Genomic DNA, 21,991 nt, shown 5'->3' with positions numbered 1-21,991 from the left:
TGTTGTGTTCAGCAGCAGGTTTCACCACTGGGAGGCCAACTCCGCTCTTGGCCTCAGTTTGTCAGTGGTCATTCATTTGGGTGGACAGTTGGTTGGTGATCTTGGTTACGTAAAAAGCAGAGCAGACATTGCAGCAGAGGTGGTAAACAACATCACTGCTTTCACAACTGCCTCATTCTTGTAATCTTAAGGCCCTTAATCTCTATTAAATTTCTGCATCTACACATACTTCCCCACAATCTTCCCCCTTCCTTTGTTCCATCACCTTTGTGCCTGTTGATGACTCAATGCCTCCACTTCTCAGTGAGTTGTTACTTTTACTCCTAAAGTATTTACAAGAGTCATATTCTTATTTATTTTTTAGCTTTACATTAATTTATTGGTTATAAAGTAACTGCACCTTTTTTAATATAAGGTCTGAGCACACAGGCATAGAAACTTCCAGAATATAATTGAAAGATACAATAGAGTGAAGAAGGCCAGTCATCACTGACAACATAGCTGTGCTCTCGCATGGTGGCTTCCTCCATAAATAGTCCAAGCAATGAACTGAGAGAAGAGTATGGTACTACATACACATGTACATAGATACTCTGCAAGCTGTTGTATGGGGTGCGGTGGAGGGTACCCTGTACCATTACTAAAGTGCGCGTCATTTATGACAGCGGCCAAGTTTAGGTTCGTTCTACGCATCTGACGTCACAAAACACAGTCAGCCAATGAACAGAGAACGACGTGCCAGAGCTTGACTGCAGTGCAGAGCACGGATGCATGTCTTCAGTTTTAGAAACGTTCAGTCATAAATAAAGTAATTGAACAAAAGCAATGTCTTGATAGCAGACTTTCTATAAAATAAAGTTTGGAAAAAGCATTCTTTATACCAATTACTTCATATTCTATTAATTAATTAAACCAAACAAGCAATAAGCCTCCTAATTCAGGCGATAGCAAGGAAATTCATTCTCACTAACTGCTTTTTCTCAATAAAGAACAGCGTTAATTGTTTATTTCCTATTGTACTTAGACGAAGCGTGAGTAATTCATAGTCATACCAACAGTGTTTGTCGGTATTTTGCGTGATTCTTTTAAGTCCTCCAGGAATTCAATTGAATGACGAGCTGCGGTAGCATAATGGTTAAGGTGTTTGGATTCTAAGCAAAATGTTCCGAGTTCAAACCTTATTCGATGCTTAATATTTTCTTTATTTAAAAACAATATTCAAGTGTCTTACTTCATGAATTTTATTCGTTTGAATGTAATTTTTTGAAATTTCTAGTGGCAACTAAAATCGACCATACGGAAAGTATACGCTGTGGACTTTTACCTCTGCAAACTCTTCAAAATTTCGTGCGATGGTTTACTACATTTAATGCTGACACAATAACTGCGTTGAACATCGAAACAAAATTAAGTCATTTATGGGGGGAAGGTATCAGTCAAGATGATGTGTAAAAATAAAATTTTTGGGCCAAATAGTTTTTGTGAAATCGAATGATAAGTGTGTCAAAGCAGTCGGAACACCATATGTCTGCACAGGCGAGCAGTGCAGTGATGACAAAATCGTGCACAGCACAGAATGCGGGGAGCACGTCTCTGTAGCAGCGAAAGGGTTATCGCGGCCGTGGCGGCTTTACTTCATAAACTGCGCGCTCCCCCCTAAACGTAAGTTTGCGAACTATACTATACTATGGTGCTGCTTCTCTTGGCGCGTGCAACTGGCAATGCCGCAATCTCCCGTGTCTGGGCAGGAATGCGCGAGCCGCCAAGATAAAAGAATTGAACTATAGCCACTTCCTTTCCTGTTCCACTGCAAAAAGAGCAAGAGAAAAACAACTGTCTATATGCTTCCAAATGAGCACTAATTTCTTGAATCTTATCTTTGTGTCCTTAAACAATGTATGTTGGTAGCAGTCAACTTCAAATGCCTGTTCTCTAAATTTTCTCAATAGTGTTCCTCGAAAAGAACATTGCCTTCCCCAGGGATTTCTATTTGAGTTCCCGAAGCATCTCTGTAACACTTAAATGTTGTTTGAACCTACTGGTAACAGATCTAGGACCCCGCCTCTGAATTGTTTCGATGTCTTCATTCAATCTGACCTGTTACAGATACCAAACACTTGAGCAGTAGTCAAGAATAGGTTGGACCAACATCCTTTATGTGGTCTCCTTTAAAGGTGAACCACTCTTTCCTAAAATTCTCCCAGTACCCTTATGCACAGATATTTAAACAACTTGACTGTCAAGCAGGACATTATAATACTAACTGAACATTACGGATTTGTTCTTCCTACTTATCCACATTAACTTACATTTTCTGCCAATCATCACACCAACTAGAAATGTTGTCTAACTCATCTTGTATCTTCCTACAGTCACTCAACTTTGGCACCTTACCGTACACCACACCACTATCGGCAAACAACCGCAGGGTGCTGCCCACCCCATCTGCCAAATCATTAATGTATATACAGAACAACAGCGGCCTATCACACTTCCCTGGTGCACTTGTGACGATACCCTTGTCTCTGAAAAACGTTCTCCATCGAGGACAACATTCTGTGTTCCATTACTTAAGAGGTCATTATGCCACTCACATATCTGTGAACTTATTCCATATGCTTGTACCTTCATTAATGGCTTACAATGGAGCACTGTATAAAATGCTTTCCAGAAATCTAGAAATATGGAATTTGCCTGTTGCCCTTCATCCATATAGTTCATGATATATCATGTGAGAAAAGGGCAAGTTGAGATTCGCACAAGTGATGCTTTCTAAAACCATGCTAAATCGCAGGCATAAGCTTCTCAGTCTCAAGAAAGTTTCTTACATCTGAACTGACAATATGATAAAGGGTTCTGCAGCAAACCGAAGTTGGGGATATTGGTTTGTAATTTTGTTGATCCTTTCTTTTACCTTCCTTATATACTGGAGTCACCTGTACTTTTTACAGTCTCCTGACACTTTGTACTGGGCGAGAGATTCATGATAAATGTAAGTTAGGTCAGGGGGCAGTGCCGTAGAGTACTCTTTGTAAAACCTAATTGGGATTCCATCTGGACATGGTGATTTATTTGCTTTTGGATCTTCAGTTGTTTCTCTATGCCAGGAATGCTTATTATTATGTCATCCGTACGGGTGGCTGTCCAATGGTCAAATGATGGTATGTTAGTAGGCTTTACCAGTGTGAATGATTTCCTGAAAGCGAAATTTAAAACTTAGGCTTTCGTTTTGTTACCTACAACTGCCACACCAGACTGGTCAACAAAGCACTAAATGGAAGCCTTAGACTCACTTAGCAATTTGACACAGAACCAGAATTTTTCTCGGGTTCTCTGCCAGATCTTGTGCTAAGGTGTGATGGTGTAGTAGCTGTATGCTTTGCATGTTGATCTTTTCACAGAAGCACGAATCTCTACTAACCTTTGCTTCTCATTATTTGCACATTCTCTTTTGAACCAAGAGTGCAACAGCCTCTGGTTTCTCAGCTTCTTTGAAATTCATTATTAAACCATGGTGGGTCTTTTCCACTTACTAGGCACAAAGCTCTCCAGACCATGTATTTATTAACTTTCATAGCCATTGTTACTATAACAACATGATGATTGCTAATCTCTGTTTCTATACTGACATTGTAGATGGGGTCCAGCCTATTTGTAGCTACAAGGTCTAAGATATTTCCTTTGCGTTTGGGCTGACAAACTAGCTACTGAAAACAATTTTCAGAAAACGTGTTCAAAAGTACCTTACATGATGGACTGTCTGTTCCCCTGCAGTGAATCCATAAACACTCCCGTCTATACTGTTAAAGTCAACTCCAAATATTAATGCAAGATCTGGGTATTTATGCACTACTGACCATAAATATTCTTTGAATGACTCTAAAACCATCACAGCACAATTGGGTGGCTGGTAAAAACATCCAACAATTAACTTGGTTTCACCTTCACCTGTAATACACAACCAGATCTTCACTGTCACACTCAACTTTAACCTCAACAGACAGAAAATTTTTGTCAACTGAATGACCACTCCCCCTCCTATGGCCTCTACTCTATCTTTCCGATGTCCACCTGCTTAGCTGGCTGGTAACGTGCTCGCCTCCCATGCAATTGGGCTCGGGTTCAATTCCCGGCCAGGTAGGAGATTTTCTATGCTTGAGGACTGGGTGTTGTGTTGTCCTCATCATCTCATCCTCATCATCGGTGCTCAAGTCGCCCAATGTGGTATTGACTGAAGTAAGACTTGCACTTGGTGGCTTGGATGGGGCCTCCTGGCCAACGATGCCATACGCTCATTTCATTTTTTTGTATTTCCGATAAATGTTCCACGACTTGCTAAATATCTCAGAGCTTTCACTTAGAGCTTCAGTCAGCTCTCAGTCACAAGCATAATTTGAGCACAAGAACTTTCCTGGAGATCAATAAATTTGGGAACTTTACCTCAAGTACTTTGGTGGTTTACTGCTAAAATATTGACAGTTGAAGTGTCATTACTCTGAATGCAGTCTGACTTCCCTTCCTGCGTATTGATTGATGGGTGTTCATCCGAGCACCTCAAACTACCATCCAGCCTAAAAACCCTCACGTGCACAAGTACTCTGCTATCTGAGAGCTGCTTCCTTTGTGTGATGCACCCCTGATGTGTCAAGGGAAGTTCTACAAATCCTCACGATACCACAGGTCAAAAAATCTGCAGCCACGATCGCCACAGAGTCAACAAAGCATATGGTAGAGACCGTCCACTTGGATGTACTTTCTGTTCTGCTCTGTGTGTATGTTTTGGCATGACAGTTTTAGGTTATGCTACCTGACTAGCATCATAAAAAAAACAGTAAATGAAACACAGTTTTGGAACTGAGTGTTTAATTCATCTCAAACTCCATCCAATGTGAAAGTCTCCCATTACCGGAAAGTGTTGATAATCTGCATCTCACTTCTATTCTCCTCGACTTTTTTTCCAGCTAGAATTATAGAAGACTTTCTCTAACCCACAAATGTCTTTCATGTATTACAGGTTTTCTTTGTTCTCCCTACCTTACTACATGTAAGTTCAGAATTACATCTTACGTACTTTCAGATACTACACTAGTCATCATTCAGCATTTTCCAACTTTTGTTCTTATGCCACTATATACAATTCTAGACAAGAAACCCATTACACAACCATCCTCATTTATCTCTTTATTTTTCTGCTAAGATGGGATCAGAGGTCTAGTAGATCCTACAGTAGGGTCGGACAAATGCAATAACCTTTGGTCTCACCATCTACTATCCTTGCTTTCAGACATTTAGATTGATATTCAACTTTCAGTCATGACACTGGGGATTTTGCAGTTGTAGCACAATAAATGATTTACTTTTAGCTGTCTATTGGAAAGACACTGTGAACTGCATACTGTTAGTATATGCTCAAAGAAATTGGTGCCTTGGAAAAAGGTGCACTTCTGTAGCTGACTTCCAAGAACTGGTGTTTCAATTTACACTCTCTGGAGGCATAAGTAATATCATTATTTTTCACTCTTTCAAATTATGACAGTAGCCAGCATAAATTACAGAGAATGAAAAGCTATCTCCAACTTGCACAGGACCAGACTGCAGTTATAAAAGTCAAAGTCAAAAGGAAAGCAGTAATTGAGAAGGGAGTGTAATAGGTTTGTTACCTCTTCCTGATGTTATTTAATCTGTACACTGCAGGCAGTAAAGGAAACCAGGGCAAAATTTGGTGAGGGGATTAGATTTCATGGAGAAACAAAATCATTGAGGTTTGCTAGTAATATTCTAATTTTCTCAGGGACAACACAGGACCTCAAAGACCAGTCGAATGGAAGGCACAGTGTCTTGAAAAGAGGTTGTAAGATGAAAACCAATATAAGTAAAACAAGGATAACAGAATGTGGTTGAATTAAATCTGGTGATGCAGATAAAATTAGGTTAGGAAATGGAACACCAAAAGTGCGGCAAAATAACTGATGATAGCCAAAGTAGAGAGGTTAGAATATGCAGACTGGCAATATAGCAGGAAAAATGTTTGAAAACAGAGATTTGTTACCACAGAATCAAGGAGTCATCAGTTTGGTAATGGACATAAAAGTATGGGCGGGGGGATAAAAATTGTAAAGGGAGACCATGGTTTAAGTACAGTAAGCAGGCTCAAGTGGATGTAGGTTGCAGGAGTTAAGCAGTGATGTAGAAGCTTGCACACAAAGGACTAGCTGCATCGTACCAGTAGTGAGACCGAAGACCACAACAATAACAGCACCAATGTAGATGAAATAAAAGTATTATACAACCACAATATTATTACACGGGAGAGTGAGGTTGCTTCGTTCGGCTTACTGTGAATTTTTATAGTGGCATTTCATGAGGACACACCGATATACTGGATAGTATATGCACAAGTGCCTTGAAATCATTCACGATGTGATGCATTTTCCTTAGTCACCACTGTATTTGTTTACTGTAACATCACGGTGTGTTTCCAATATTGGCCATACGTGGCCACGAGCAATAATATTGTGGTCGACTGGTACTCACTGTGCATATAGTTGAGCAGCATATAGCCACATAAAAGAGAACTGGAAAGCAATAGCTCAGCTTATGGACATTGAGTTATTCTTCAGAGACGACAGGGCCACATATACACACTCTGCTATATTGTACCAGCATTAAGGCCAGCCTTGGCCTTCTGCTGTTTCTATTTCACCCAGAATTTTCCAATACTGTAATAAAGATGCCCCTACAACAATGACAGTCAGTGCTACCAAGCATATCAAGAGAGCCAAAAATGTTAACAAATGTAGAGAATGGATCTCAGTGAAACAATAGCTCTCAAACAAATGAAAATCAAATTAGATAGGACACAATATGCTCACAGAAAAATGTTCCTTTGAAACATTTATTAATGAATCTCAAACTGAGACACTATAACACCATAGTCAGATGCAGCAGAATGCCCGTCCACATCCAAGAAGATCCCAATAAGAGTCCTCGGACAGAAGAAAGAAAATTCCTGTGAAAGATAGTGGGACCACGGGCCCTACCAGATGGGAGGCAATAGTACAAACCTAATTGTGCACTCTACCAACACCAAGAAAACCTAAACGGTGCCCTCAAAGAAAGATGGCTTACTATCCATGGCCACACAGATTGGAGACTCACAGGCTGTGCTGGAAGATCTTCAATGTAGCCTACAAGGGCAAAGCCACTGTATCCCTGTGGATCAAGCAAATAGAGAAAGATATTGCAGAACTTCATATGAGGAGACATAATAACTAACAGGGATGACTGCAATTTAGCTACTGAAACCGGACCTTTCCTACATCCTTTAAAGAAATTAACCACAATGAGACCAGGAAATGGTCCAGCAAACACAAGACAGAGTTTCAGGAAGAAAATGAAGGCATACTGCGGTAACAGAAATGCTCAAGGTACAAACAAGGATATAGTTACCAAAATTCATCAAGAACACCAGAAGTGCCAGTCGATAACAGCACACTAAAAATACAAACACGTGGTCCACAGGTAGCCCAACTGAGATAAAAAAGCAAAATATCAACTTTGGAAAAACTGCAGTGAATGAAGTGATAAATGTGAGCGATTTGGCATACATTTCTATACATAAAAGAAAATGTCCTGACTGACTCGTCATTGCCCAGCCCAAATCGCTACAGATACAAACTTGAAATTTGGAGGTGTTAATCACATACTGTAGGCATCATTTCAGAAGGGTTTATTTGAAATTCCACTCCTAAGGGGTGAAATAGGCGATAAAAGTTTTTTTTGGAAAATATATTGCTATAAAGGCAATTTTGGAGCGAGAACTGTGAAAACTAGTATTTGGTTTCTCAGTCAGAAATAAAGAAGTTACATGTTTCGCTGGTTTTGGACATTCAACCCCTAGCAGGGTAAAATAGGAGACGAAAGTTTTTATGGAAATATTTGATCATGAAAGCATTTTCAAAGTTATATCTACAAAAAATCAGTGTTTCAATTTTTTAATTCAACCCCTAATGGGTTATTAAGAAAATATTTCATTACATAAAAACATTTTTACGACTAAATCTGTGAAAACTTGGATTTAACAAATTTGTTGTTGTTGTTGTTGTTGTTGTGGTCTTCAGACCTGAGACTGGTTTGATGCAGCTTCCCATGCTATTGTATACTGACAAGGGAACCTCCCCATCGCACCCCCCCTCAGATTTAGTTATAAGTTGGCACAGTGGACAGGCCTTGAAAAACTGAACACAGATCAATTGAGAAATTAGGAAGAAGTTGTGTGGGACTATGAAAAAAATAAGAAAAATATACAAACTGAGTAGTCCATCCGCAAAATAAGCAACATCAAGGAAATTATAAGCTAAAGAGCGCCGTGGTCTCGTGGTTAGCGTGAGCAGCTGGGGAGCGAAAGGTCCTTGGTTCAAGTTTTCCCTCGAACGAAAAGTTTAACTTTTTATTTTCAGACAATTATCGAAGTTCAGGCACTCACACATAATCATCTTCGCTCTCCAAAATTCCAGGACATGTTCAGATTTGCTTGGGCATATGCAGGATTTGACGGTCTACACACGGAAAAATTTGAAAACGTTAAAAGGATATGTTTTGACAGAGCACAGGGAAAACTGTGCGACTGGGAAACTGCTGCATTCATTTTTTGCAGTTTATGTGACAAACTCTTATGTTTTCATCGCTTTTTTGGGAGTGATTATCACATCCACAAGAAAACCTAAATCGGGCAAGGTAGAAGAATCTTTTTACCCATTCGCTAAGTGTACAAGTTAGGTGGGTCGACAACATATTCCTGTTATGTGACGCACATGCCGTCACCAGTGTCGTATAGAATATATTAGACGTGTTTTCCTGTGGAGGAATCGGTTGACCTATGACCTTGCGATTAAATGTTTTCGGTTCCCATTGGAGAGGCACGTACTTTCGTCTACTAATCGCACTGTTTTGCGGCGCGGTCGCAAAACACAGACACTAAATGTATTACAGTGAACAGAGACGTCAATGAATGAACGGACAGATCATAACTTTGCGAAAATAAAGAAAGTAAAACTTTTACTCGAGGGAAGACTTGAACCAAGGACCTCTCGTTTCTCAACTGCTCACGCTAACCACGAGACCACGGCGCTCATGAGGTCGTATTATCCTTGATGTTGCTTATCTTGCGCATGGACTACTCAGTTTGTATATATTGCTTATTTTTTCATAGTTCCACACAACTTCTTCCTGTTTTCTCGATTCATCTGTGTTCAGTTTTTCATGGCCTATCTACTGTGCCAACTTATAACTAAATCTGAGGGGGGTGCGATGGGGAGGTTCCCTTGTGAGCAAGCTTCATCTCCTCCCAGTACCTACTGCAACCTACATCCTTCTGAATCTGCTTAGTGTATTCATCTCTTGGTCTCCCTCTACGATTTTTACCCTCCACGCTGCCCTCCAGTACTAAATTGGCGATCCCTTGATGCCTCAGAACATGTCCTACCAACCGATCCCTTCTTCTAGCCAAGTTGTGCCACAAACTTCTCTTCTCCCCAATCCTATTCAATATCTCCTCATTAGTTATATGATCTACCCATCTAATCTTCAGCATTCTTCTGTAGCACCACATTTCGAAAGCTTCTATTCTCTTCTTGTCCAAACTAGTTATCGTCCATGCTTCACTTCCATACATGGCTACGCTCCATACAAATACTTTCAGAAATGGCTTCCTGACACTTAAATCTATACTTGACGTTAACAAATTTCTCTTCTTCAGAAACACTTTCCTTGCCATTGCCATTCTACATTTTATATCCTCTCTACTTCGACCATCATCAGTTATTTTGCTCCCTAAATAGCAAAACTCCTTTACTACTTTAAGTGTCTCATTTCCTAATCTAATTCCCTCAGCATCACCCGACTTAATTCGACTACATTCCATTATCCTCATTTTGCTTTTGTTGATATTCATCTCATATCCTCCTTTCATGATACTGTCCATTCCGTTCAATTGCCCTTCCAAGTCCTTTGCTGTCTCTGACAGAATTACAATGTCATCGGCGAACCTCAAAGTTTTTATTTCTTCTCCATGGGTTTTGATACCTACTCCGAATTTTTCTTTTGTTTCCTTCACTGCTTGTTCAATATACAGATTGAATAACATCGGGGAGAGGCTACAACTCTGTCTCACTCCCTTCCCAACCACTGCTTCCCTTTCTGTCACTCGACTCTTATAACTGCCACCTGGTTTCTGTATAAATTGTAAATAGCCTTTCGCTTCCTGTATTTTACCCCTGCCACCTTCAGAATTTGAAAGAGAGTATTTCAGTCAACATCGTCAAAAGTTTTCTCTAAGTCTACAAATGCTAGAAACGTAGGTTTGCCTTTCCTTAATCTAGCTTCTAAGATAAGTCGTAGGGTCAGTATTGCCTCACGTGTTCCAATATTTCTACAGAATCCAAACTGATCTTCCCCGAGGTCGGCTTCTACCAGTTTTTCCATTCGTCTGTAAAGAATTTGCATTAGTATTTTGCATCCGTGACTTATTAAACTGATACTTCGCTAATTTTCACATCTGTCAGCACCTGCTTTCTTTGGGATTGGAATTATTATATTCTTCTTGAAGTCTGAGGGTATTTCACCTGTCTAATACATCTTGCTGACCAGATGGTAGAGTTTTGTCAGGACTGGCTCTCCCAAAGCCGTCAGTAGTTCTAATGGAATGTTGTCTACTCCGGGGGCTTTGTTTTGACTCAGGTCTTTCAGTGCTCTGTCAAACTCTTCACGCAGTATCGTATCTCCCATTTCATCTTCATCTACATCCTCTTCCATTTCCATAATATTGTCCTCAAGTACATTGCCCTTGTATAGACCATCTATATACTCCTTCCACCTTTCTGCTTTCCCTTCTTTGCTTAGAACTGGGTTTCCATCTGAGCTCTTGATATTCATACAAGTGGTTCTCTTTTCTCCAAAGGTCTCTTTAATTTTCCTGTAGGCAGTATTTATCTTACCCCTAGTGAGATAAGCCTCTACATCCTTACATTTGTCCTCTAGCCATTCCTGTTTAGCCATTTTGCACTTCCTGTCGATCTCATTTTTGAGACGTTTGTATTCCTTTTTGCCTGCTTCATTTTTTCCTTTCATCAATTAAATTCAATATTTCTTCTGTTGCCCAAGGATTTCTACTAGCCCTTGTCTATTTACCAACATGATCCTCTGCTGCCTTCACTACTTCATCCCTCAGAGCTACCCATTCTTCTTCTACTGTATTTCTTTCCCGCATTCCTGTCAATTGTTCCCGTATGCTCTCCCTGAAACTCTGTACAACCTCTGGTTTAGTCAGTTTATCCAGGTCCCATCTCCTTAAATTTCCACCTTTTTGTAGTTTCTTCAGTTTTAATCTACAGTTCATAACCAATAGATTGTGGTCAGAGTCCCTATCTGCCGCTGGAAATGTCTTACAATTTAAAACCTGGTTCCTAAATCTCTGTCTTATCATTATATAATCTATCTGAAACCTGTCAGTATCTCCAGGCTTCTTCCATGTATACAACCTTGTTTTATGATTCTTGATCCAAGTGTTAGCTATGATTACGTTGTGCTCTGTGCAAAATTCTATCAGGTGGCATCCTCTTTCATTTCTTAGCCCCAATCCATATTCACCTACTACGTTTCCTTCTCTCCCTTTTCCTACTACCGAATTACAGTCACCCATGACTATTAAATTTTCGTCTCCCTTCACTATCTGAATAATTTCTTTTATCTCATCATACATTTCTTCAATTTCTTCGTCATCTGCAGAGCTAGTTGGCATATAAACTTGTACTACTGTAGTAGGCGTAGCCTTCGTATCTATCTTGGCCACAGTAATGCGTTCACTATGCTGTTTGTAGTGGTAAACACTATTACACTGTACCTTCAAGAAAGAAACACACAAGAACTCATGGCAAAAATACAGCTCCCACTGCCAATTACACTAGGAACGTCACATACTTTACTTAATCAGCTAAAATAGAGGGCAGATCAGCTGTCTTCTTGTCCACATGAAAAATACAAGCATTTGAAATGTACTGAACTGATTTCCATATAACAAACGTACCACTTACTGGAGGATCTACTCACTGGAGAAGGAAATCATGTGCCATTACAATGTTTCTTACTCATAGACATGTTAGAAGGAGTTTACCTGTTCAGTATCATAAAGAATGAGGTAGTCTTGGTCAAAAAGTTGACTTCACCCTATATGGCTTATTCTGTCATTCCTAGGTGCTCTACTTTCCATCAGCACAAGACACTGAATTTTGATAACGAGACAGCAGCATGTTGGAAGACAATAAAAACATGTCACAGTATTTCCTGCACACACTTCCTTGGTTCCAGCCCCCCCCCCCCCACCCCTTCCCTGCCATATCATTTCCTTGAGTTCTTACATACTAAGGTATCTAATGGAAAGGAACCTCTTTTCCCATGCTTTGTAGGTGGACAGGGGAATAACAGATGTTTTGCACTTGTTATCTACTCTAAGAAGATTGAAGGACACTTGGAGAGCTGAAGCTGCTGAAGAATTTGACAGCAAGAGTATGTCTCATTTACTCCAGCAGATAAGACGTACAAGACTGCATATATCTCTCCTTTCAACACTGTAAATTCATTTGAATGTTGAAAACACTACAGGGGAAAACTACACAGCAGGCAACAGAATCTCCATGTTAAATTGCTTGCACAAATATTGTCACATAACCGTGGTATTCAATGAAAGTAGAGAATATTAAACTCATTCTCTTTCTCGGCAAGATGAACTAATATAACGCTCTCAAGTTCCCAGTTGAGTGACTGGTTTGAAATGTGCTATTTTGACATACTCATTCAGCTGGAAACCTGTGAACTTCATATTAATAAAATATTAAATTAAAAATCTGTCCAACAGTACTTCAAAATATCTAATATAATTCTGGCTGCCTTCAGTTACCAAGGCATGGCTCAAGATTTGATATTTCCCTGACATCAAGAACCACTAGGCCATACTCTGTTTGGCTCAAATATCTTTGTTGCATGCAGGAACAAAAATGAAATACGAGTGTGGCATTCTTTGCTGGGAGTCCACTTCTGGGGAGCTTGGCTGCCTGGTGCAAGACTTTTTATTTGAGGTCCTGCAGTCAATTGTGCATTGATGATGGTGAACTGAGAATGAAAACAACACACACATTAAGCTCAGAGTGGAGAAAGTCCCCAAACTGGTTGGGAATCGAACCTGGGGACCCATGATAGAAAGTCTGGAACACTAATCACAAAACCATGAGCTGCAGGTTGCTTTTAGGAGGTTCATGAAAACTAATTCTGTAATGCGAAAGACAACAGCTAGGTATGCGGTGATTTTGGGATGGAAATAACTTGTAAGTCTGATAAATTATGAGGAGCTGCTGCCAGATAGTGAATGAGAAGTCTCTGGCTCTTGTGCAATGGCTGGGTGTGGAAGGTGACCTTGGAACTTAGGGGTAGAGGGATCAGGGGCAATGTGGATTGAATTTGCCGCATTGGCATTGAATCTGCAGCTGAGTTAGCAACTTTTCTAACTATAATATACTGTAGTTACCTCGAACACAAAGCCACACCCAACAGTCGGAAAAAGCACAGGTAACACCCACCTATAAGAGTGGTAGTAGAAGTGATCCACAAGCTACCAACCAATATCTTTGACATTGATTTGTTGTAGGATCTTACAACATATTCTGAATTCAAACATAATGAGGTATCTTGAACAGAATGACCTCCTCTATGTCAACAAGCATGGATTCCAAAAACATCAATCATGTCAAACCCAATTCGCACTTTCCGCACATGACATATGGAAAGCTTTGGGTCAAGGTAGTTAGGTAGATGCAGTATTTCTTGGTTTCCAAAAAGCATTTGAGTCAGTATCACACCTATGCTTATTGTCAAAGGTTCGATGATACGGGGTATCAAGTGAAATTTGTGACTGAATTAAGGACTTTTTGGTAGGGAGGACACAGCACGTTAATACTGGAAAGTAATTGTCAGATGTAGAAATACCTTTGGGCATGCCCCAGCGAAGTGTGTTGGGACCCTTGCTGCTTATGTTGTATATTAATGAACTCGAAGATAGTATTAATAGTAACCTCAGACTGTTTGTAGATGATGCAGTTATCTCTAAGCACTGTCTGAAAGAAGGTGCATAAATATTCGGTCAGATCTTGATAATATTTCAAAGTGATGCAAAGATTGGCAACTTGCTTTAAATTTTCAGAAATGTAAAATTGTGCATGTCACAAAACAACAACAACAACAACAACAACAACAATATAGTATCCTACAACTATGATATCAATGAGTCACATTTGGAATCAGCCAACTCATACATAAACCTGGCTGTAACACTTTGTAAGGATATGAAATGGAATGAGTCACATAGGCCCTGTTGTGGATAAAGCAGGTGGTAGGTTTCAGTTTACAGGTAGAATACTGGGAAATGGCAATCAGTCTACAAAGGAGATAGCTTACAAATCACCTGTGTGACCCATTCTAGAGATTGGTCAAGTGTGTGGGACCCATATCAAATAGCCCTGAGAGGGAATATTGAATGTATAGAGAGAAGGGCAGCATGAATGGTCACAAGTTTGTTTGGCCTGTAGCAGTGATGCTGAAAAAATTGAACTGGCAGACTCTTGAAGATACATGTAATATCCCGAGAAAGTCTACTAACAAAGTTTCAGGAAACCGCTTTCAAGTATGACCCTAGGAACATACAATAATCCCCACATATCTCTCATAGGGATCGTGAGGATAAGATTAGAATAATTATAGTCCACACAGAGGCATACAAACAATCATTCTTCCTACACTCCATACATGAATGGAATATGAAGAAACCATAATAACAGGTGCAATAGAACATACCCTCTACCATGCACTTCAGTGTGGATTGGAGAACATGGGTGTAGATTTATACTCTAGACCACACTTATAATAAGATTCATCCAGCTGTGATGTTAAAAGATTGCCAATTAGCTTTGCACTGATTCATGGGAATGAAAAAATATAATTTCACACAGAGAGAACTAAAAGCTATGTTTGTCTTTACCAGACTCTTGGGCAGACATGGCTTGCTGTGCACTCCCGATAGAAGCAAGCTTCATTAGCTGCTCAGATGAGGTGAACTACTTTGCAGCTGGTGCACTTTTACAAGTGCAGACTTACACACACTTACCACCCATATCTCTAGGGGTCAATGCAATAACGTTTTACACTAGATTCTTTATGGTAGTGCTGGATGATTTTGAAAAGATGAAAGGCTGGTGGGCCTTTTTTGCTTTGTTAGAACAAATATACTTAAGTAACTTTAATTTCCTGAGTCTGCTTTTCTTAGATTGCTACTTACTGTAAAGATGATGCGTCAAGCTGCAGACAGGTGCAATTAAAGGATACTCACGTATAGCTTTCCACCACAGCCTTCATCAGTAAAAGTCACACACACACACACACACACACACACACACACACACACACACACACACACCTCATGCACATGACTGCCAAGTCCAGCATTTTGGGACAGAATGCAACATCATCTGGTATGCAAGCAGCAATCTGGAGAGGGAGGGAGGGGAAGGGACAGTAGCGTACGGGTGGGGAGAGAGATGAACACTGTGTGGTGGATTGTACAGAGACAAACTAGAATGTCATGGAGATTGGAAGGGCAACAGAACACCACTTTAGGAGGAGTGGGAAGTATCTCAGGTAGGATGTCCCTCATTTTGGGGCACAATTATAGGTAATCAAAGCCCTGGTGAAGGATGCAGTTCAGTTGTTCCAGTCTGGGTTGGTAATGGGTCATGACGGGGACACTGCTTTGTGGCTGGTTCTTGCGGGGTGGTGGGAGGATTGGGGGTGTGAGGGGAAATGGCATGGGAGATCCATTTGCAGACTACGTCTGGGGGGGTCTTGATGAACGGCCACTGCCAAACTTTGACCAAGAGTAAAGTAGACCCCACTGTGGCACACCATGCAGCTGAACATAATAAGCTTGATTTCAAAGGCTGCTTCTCTACCCAAGCCATATGGATTCTTCCCTGCACTACCAACTTTTCTGAACTATGCAGACGGGAGTCATCTTTACAGCACACTCTCTGCTTCTGTAATTATCCCAGCCTCATCCTACAGCAACATACTGTCGCCATACCTTCCACCCAAGAGTTTCCACCCTCTCTGACCAATCAACTCCACCCCATTCTCATATCTCTTCCCGTTTTTGCAGCCCCCTGCTGATGCATCTGCCCATCTTTCCCACTCCTCTCCTTATTTGCTCCTTTTTCCCCCCACCTCCCTGCTCCACAACCTCCTGACGCTGCACCTGTTGGCAGACTAGTCCCTGCACACTCCAGCACACAGTGTTTGTCTCTCTCCCCACCCGTACACTACTGTCTCTTCCCCTTCTGGCTCAAGATGCCGGAGTTGTCGGTCGTGTGCATGTGAGGTGTGCTTGCTCTCTCTTTCTCTCCCTCTCTCTTCGTGTGTGTGTGTGTGTGTGTGTGTGTGTGCGCGCGCGCCCTTTTACTGACAACAAAGGCTATGGGCGAAAGATACATGTGAGTGTCTTTTAATTGTGCCTGTCTGCAACTTGACATGTCTTCTTTATTGAAAGTAGTAATCTGTCTTTTCCTACATTGTTGACAGTACAGCAGAAATTCATTTCAGGATCACTTTCATTGGTTTCTGTGGCACATCACTTCAAAGGCTGGTTTCAATGCTGTGCTTTACTGGGCACTGTCCTGCTGGAGGTGATACCTTGTTGGGTTCATCTTACCTTTGAGCTCACACACCCTACCAGTTACAGGGGGACCTACAGTTTAATGTGGTATTGGAACCACAGTGCAACTCAGCATTTTTCACACTGACAAACACTGCCAGTGGTGAATGATGAGATAAAGGCCAAACAAACAAAAAATGCTAAGGCCTTTAGACACATAGTCTGGTACTTAACCTAATGCCTGAAAGTTCCATCTGAAACACTGTTATTAAAACACATTAAATGGACTGGTCTGTTGAAGCAGAGTTTTAAGTGTATAAAACTTCTTTTAATGAACCTTGCATGAACAGATGTGTTGAATGAAGTATGGAAGATTAGGATTTAACATCCGATCAATGACTAATTCATTAGAGAGGTGGCCAAGCTCAGACTGTGGTGCGATTGGAATGGAAATCAGCTGTGTCCTTTCAAAGAAACTATCTCAGCATTTGGTTAAGTGGTGTTGGGAAAGCACAGAAAATCTGAATGTGGATGGGGAGATGAGCTGCCATTCTGCAGAATGTGAGTCCAGGGATTTACCAGTGTGCCACCTTGGTTGGAAAATGAGTTGAAAATCAAACAAACATCCCTATCTTTTGCTTTCGCAACTGAACTTTTTCATAAAATCATAATGGCAGTCAAGCCATGAGCCATTTATTCTTCCTTTAAATTGCTCATTTGTAAACCCACAAGTACCAGTATGTTACAATTAATTTGCTAACTTGAGGGTGTTGTCCAACTGAGTACTGTTCAGACCTGATTACTCTAAGTCATTTTGAATCCTACACTGTAGTAGGATTCTGAGATGTTCAGCCAATGTCAGAGTTGCTGTTATCCCATAAAATGCTTTCTATATGTACAATGGTAACAAGTTTTATGATGTTTTTTTCCCACTAATGGAAAAAAAGATGATCACGATTTAACAGCATGTCAATGACCAGGTCATTAGTGACACAGCACGATCTGGTAAGATGAAGATTGACTGAGAAGCATAAATCTTGGCACTCACCTTAGGCCTAACTGATAAGGAAAGCCACAGGAAACCTAAATCAGAATATTCAGACAGGGATCTGAACCATAGTTCTTGCTATTATAAGTCCACTTGAAGCACTTCATGGTTGTCCACCTTGATGTGTTGTCCCACTTTCTACAGTGTATTTGTAGTCATTTTTCTGCATTTTATTGCCTTTATATTTTTTGTTGGTCAAATATGGCAATTTTAGCTGTCACTGAAGCATGGACAAAGTTACAAGACTGGTGGAACAGAACAGCCTCCAGCTGATGAATCTGGTTTTCTTAAACCAGAATCCAATCGGTGTTAACCTGGAAGTGCTTGTTATTTGGGACAATCCAGGACTCATGTGTAGCTTACTGAATGCTGGAGATCTGGTGTGTGTCACTCACCTCTTGCAACTGATTGCAAAGAGAGAGGTTAATAATTTATTTTTTGGATGCATCAATGTCAGAATTTGAAGGAAGAGAAAGAGAGACAGAATCACAAAACTGCACTCAAAACAAACAAACTACTATTTATATTTTTATAGGCCTATTAATGTTAGGAATAGAGGCCTAACAAATGACAATACTATACTAAAATAAAAAAGCTGAATTGCGAGAGAAAACAAAGGCACAGCAAAAAGATAATCAACTCACATGAGTCTTCATTTCCATTCTCTGCTGCATCACTTTTCCAAAGAAGCATAAGTTCTGATATGTCTGGGTTGAGAAATGGGCGATCATATTCCAGAAATATTTTGTCAACTGTTCCAAAAAGAAGCCTGTTGATTGATTCAGTCTTATATTGAGGCAATGGAGGGCAGAACATTGTAGATGCCCTTTCTTTCAAAACTCCAAGTGGTACTGTGCATATAACATGATCAGCATAATAAGTGTCACCATCATCACACACAATTTCTACACTTGGAGGTAAAACACAAGAATCTGAATTTTCACTGTCATCCTGTTGACTACACTGTCCTGAAGCAGAATTCACTGTTGACTGTTGAACACCTGTGCCAGAACTTTCACCACTCTCAGTACTGCACTGAGATTTTGTGCTACTTTTTTTATCTGCTGCTTCACAGCTTCCTTCCCTGCTTGAATGTTCTACAAATTTTGGGAAATCACCAGTGACAGTCCTATCAGAGTCATCAGAATCATTTCCTGGATCTCCATTTGCAAGAATGTCAATACCCGAGTCACCTCCAGGGCTTGTCATATTAGATAACTGCATTTCGTTACTGCAATTCCATCTCACTGTTGCCACAGGTTTACCTGTAACAATATTTTGGGGTGGTATGACTTTTGCTATGGGTTCCAGGATGCTGCTGTAACCAGAAGGCAGCACAATGTTTCCTCCTTGAAGTTCAGTGTAGCTGCCCAATTCTAACAGATCTATTTCATCCATGGAATGACAACCAGTAATACAAGTTTCGCGTTTTAACAAACAATCAAATATTAACTGACGTATCTGACGTTCTTCTGGATTTTGACAGTGGTCTAAGTACAATGCAGCTTCTAGATTAATGTGTTCTCCTACACTGTGAACACCAGCTGGAGGCAAATAGTGGCACAGGAAATATTCCTCACAACGTCGAAGAAAACATACGTAGGCCTCATAAATCTCCTGCAATACAAAATTACACATTAGTTAAGTATTCAGTGGCAACTGTTCTCTGATCAAAGTGTCTAGTAACACAATGAATTTCAGAAACTGTCACTTTACCTGTAGTAACTGGAATGGTATAAGTTTACCATCTTCTGTAGCAGCTACAACTCTGTGCGGTTTAGGGACATGGACTATGTCTATGAGACCATTTGTCATGGCTAGTTCGTACATGGGATTCCCAAGTACTCCATGGATCCAATTGGCCCCTAATTCCACCCTATGATGGTCTATAATGAAAAATCAGAATCAACTGCCCTCTGTAGCGTTAACAGACTACTCCAAATCTGAATACAGCATTTAGTAATGTGTTACTTTTCTTATCAATTTCATTTATGCGCGTATTTACATTGTTGACAGGTTAAAGGAACTTACCGGTTGGAATAGAAACAATTCTGCCACCGAATCTTCTCCTAGCTTCCAGTATCTTGAAGTCAGTTACGCCATTTTTTACTAAATGATGTGCCGCTGACAATCCCGCCATACCTGCGCCGATTATTAGTATTTTACACCTGTTACTCCCCACTCTGTCTTTAGATGCCGCCATGTTTATAGTCAGCTGGGTTGGTGCACCTGTCATATTTTCAAATACTGCACTCTGCCGGTGGGCCAGTTTATTGTTTTGTCGGCTGACGTGATGTTATTGCATGTGCAATGCCTGAAAATAATAAAGCGTCGAACGTGTTGTTGGAGAGAAAAATTCGCTTTGAGCAAACCTCGAAAGTTCACTACGACAATGAAAACAAAGTGGAAGAAGTGTTCTTCGAAAAGGATAAGAGGTATTACACGGGAAATGATCACTCCACCGGAGCGAAGGAGGGCGACAAGAGAAGAGGTTAGTGATGTATTTTAATTACTATGGTGTAACAATCAGATAAAAGTCACCGAGCGTCACGTTTTCCTAAATTCAAGTACTCTGTATCAAGCAACAGGAGATTAGATTGGAAGACGTGTGTAATTCTGAGTACATAATAGCTGTGTGCTGTATTGGAAGTTGCAGTTACAAAGTGATTAATGAAATTCTGGAATTGTGCAGTAGCCCTTTTTAAAGTTACTTTGTTAGTTGGCTCATAGTAATATACCACACACAAAGGGTGTACATAATGATTTTTGTTGTCGTTATTGGTAATTGTGGGTGCTGCAATGCGGTTTATAAAAACGACTGACATGTACCCTGTTTCATTTATTAGCTAATATCCAAGGTGTGCTTCATAAGCAGGAGATTGCTAAATCGAGTAATAGTAGCTATGCGAACGCAAACTCGTGCTTTTGTTTTGTAGCGGCTGGGATCATTGATTGAGAATACATACGTGTATCATTAAGACAAATTAGTTACTACCATAACAACACGCGTCTTTTGAGAACTACACTTCTGGAGAGGGTGTTGATTATACTTGTTCACAACTGTAATGTGTATTTTCATTTCTGCAGCTAGGGTGTGGGTTTGTTGCAATATCATACTTCATTTCCATGTAGGGCATATTCTTAATTCAGCACTCTGGAGGATTGCAGAAAGCAAGATAACTACACATTTGCCAGCTGAGAGAACAGTGGGGGGAGAATATTGACATGAAATCGGTTGTAAACACTAAAATTTGGTTTTTATTTCTGGGATATTAAAAGGGTTTAAATTGAGGATGCACTTTGTTTTCAATTGTAAAGATGGGACTAGTTTGTTGTCTGTATCCATCCAACTCCATGTCTGACCAATAGAACACAAACAGTTGTACTTAGTAATACAGCCATTGTAATCATGGCACAATATTCTGACTGGGAAGAAATCACATATCCCAAGGCTCAATATGTGGTTAACTATTTTGTTCTTTTTGTGGATCACACTAATATTCTGATCGGTCCAAGTGTACATATAAAAGGGTCAACGAAAGTGGCCGATTCCATCCACAGGCTTTCAGCAAATGTTCTCACTCTCAATTTCAAAGAGACTCGACATATACTTTTCTGCACTTCTAGAAGTACTACATCTGTGACGTGTGTAATACATTTTGAGGAAATAATAAATGTGGTGGAAACTTCACAATTTTGACAAGAATTTAAACTGGGGGAAAATTTTTTTGGGCTCCTGAAACAGCTTAGTTCAGCTGCACTTACATTTTGAAGCTTTGCAAATCTTGGGGTGAGACAAACCAGTAAGTTGACATATTATGCATCTTTTCATTCAGTAATGTCATCATCATCATTTACCCTCTATCCAACATCTGGTCGGGTTGGGGTATCAATGGTACTTCGCCACTTTACTCAGTCTTTCCACCATTCTTCTTGTCATATGAAATAATATTCTCGGATAACTCGTCTTTAAGAAAGAAAGTATTCATTGCTCAAAAACATGCTGTAAAAATGTGTGTTGTTCCCTCACAATCATCTTGTAGATATCTGTTTAAAGAGTTAGGCATTTTGACCAGTGATTCACAGTATATTTATTCCGTCATGAAATTTGTTCTAAATAATCCACTGCAGTCAAAAGGAACAGTGAGGTACATAATTACAGTACCAGAAGGGAAAAAATGACACTAATTACTCCA

General features: G+C 40.2%; 2 protein-coding genes across 3 annotated transcripts in view; one reads left to right on the top strand and one right to left on the bottom strand.

The window, feature by feature from the left end:
* Positions 1–20,031, bottom strand: part of LOC124595853 (spermine oxidase) — a 96,609-nt gene extending 76,578 nt beyond the window's left edge. The window contains exons 1-3 of the mRNA XM_047134763.1: positions 19,827–20,031; positions 19,512–19,681; positions 18,440–19,412 (exon numbers count right to left, since the gene is read on the bottom strand). Of these exons, the coding sequence (XP_046990719.1) occupies positions 18,440–19,412; positions 19,512–19,681; positions 19,827–20,031 (1,348 nt within the window). The remainder of the gene's footprint in view (positions 1–18,439; positions 19,413–19,511; positions 19,682–19,826) is intronic.
* A 9-nt stretch (positions 20,032–20,040) lies between these two features.
* Positions 20,041–21,991, top strand: part of LOC124616003 (protein TAPT1 homolog) — a 140,642-nt gene continuing 138,691 nt past the window's right edge. The window contains exon 1 of one of the 2 annotated variants that reach the window (XM_047144216.1): positions 20,041–20,286. In XM_047144216.1, the coding sequence (XP_047000172.1) occupies positions 20,106–20,286 (181 nt within the window). In that variant the 5' untranslated portion in view covers positions 20,041–20,105. The remainder of the gene's footprint in view (positions 20,287–21,991) is intronic. The other variant, XM_047144225.1, reaches the window with a different exon arrangement.

Source organism: Schistocerca americana, chromosome 1 (assembly GCF_021461395.2).
Source record: "Schistocerca americana isolate TAMUIC-IGC-003095 chromosome 1, iqSchAmer2.1, whole genome shotgun sequence".
NCBI lineage: Eukaryota > Metazoa > Arthropoda > Insecta > Orthoptera > Acrididae > Schistocerca > Schistocerca americana.
Note: the sequence above shows the minus strand (reverse complement) of the source record. Positions and strands in the feature narration are given on the sequence as shown.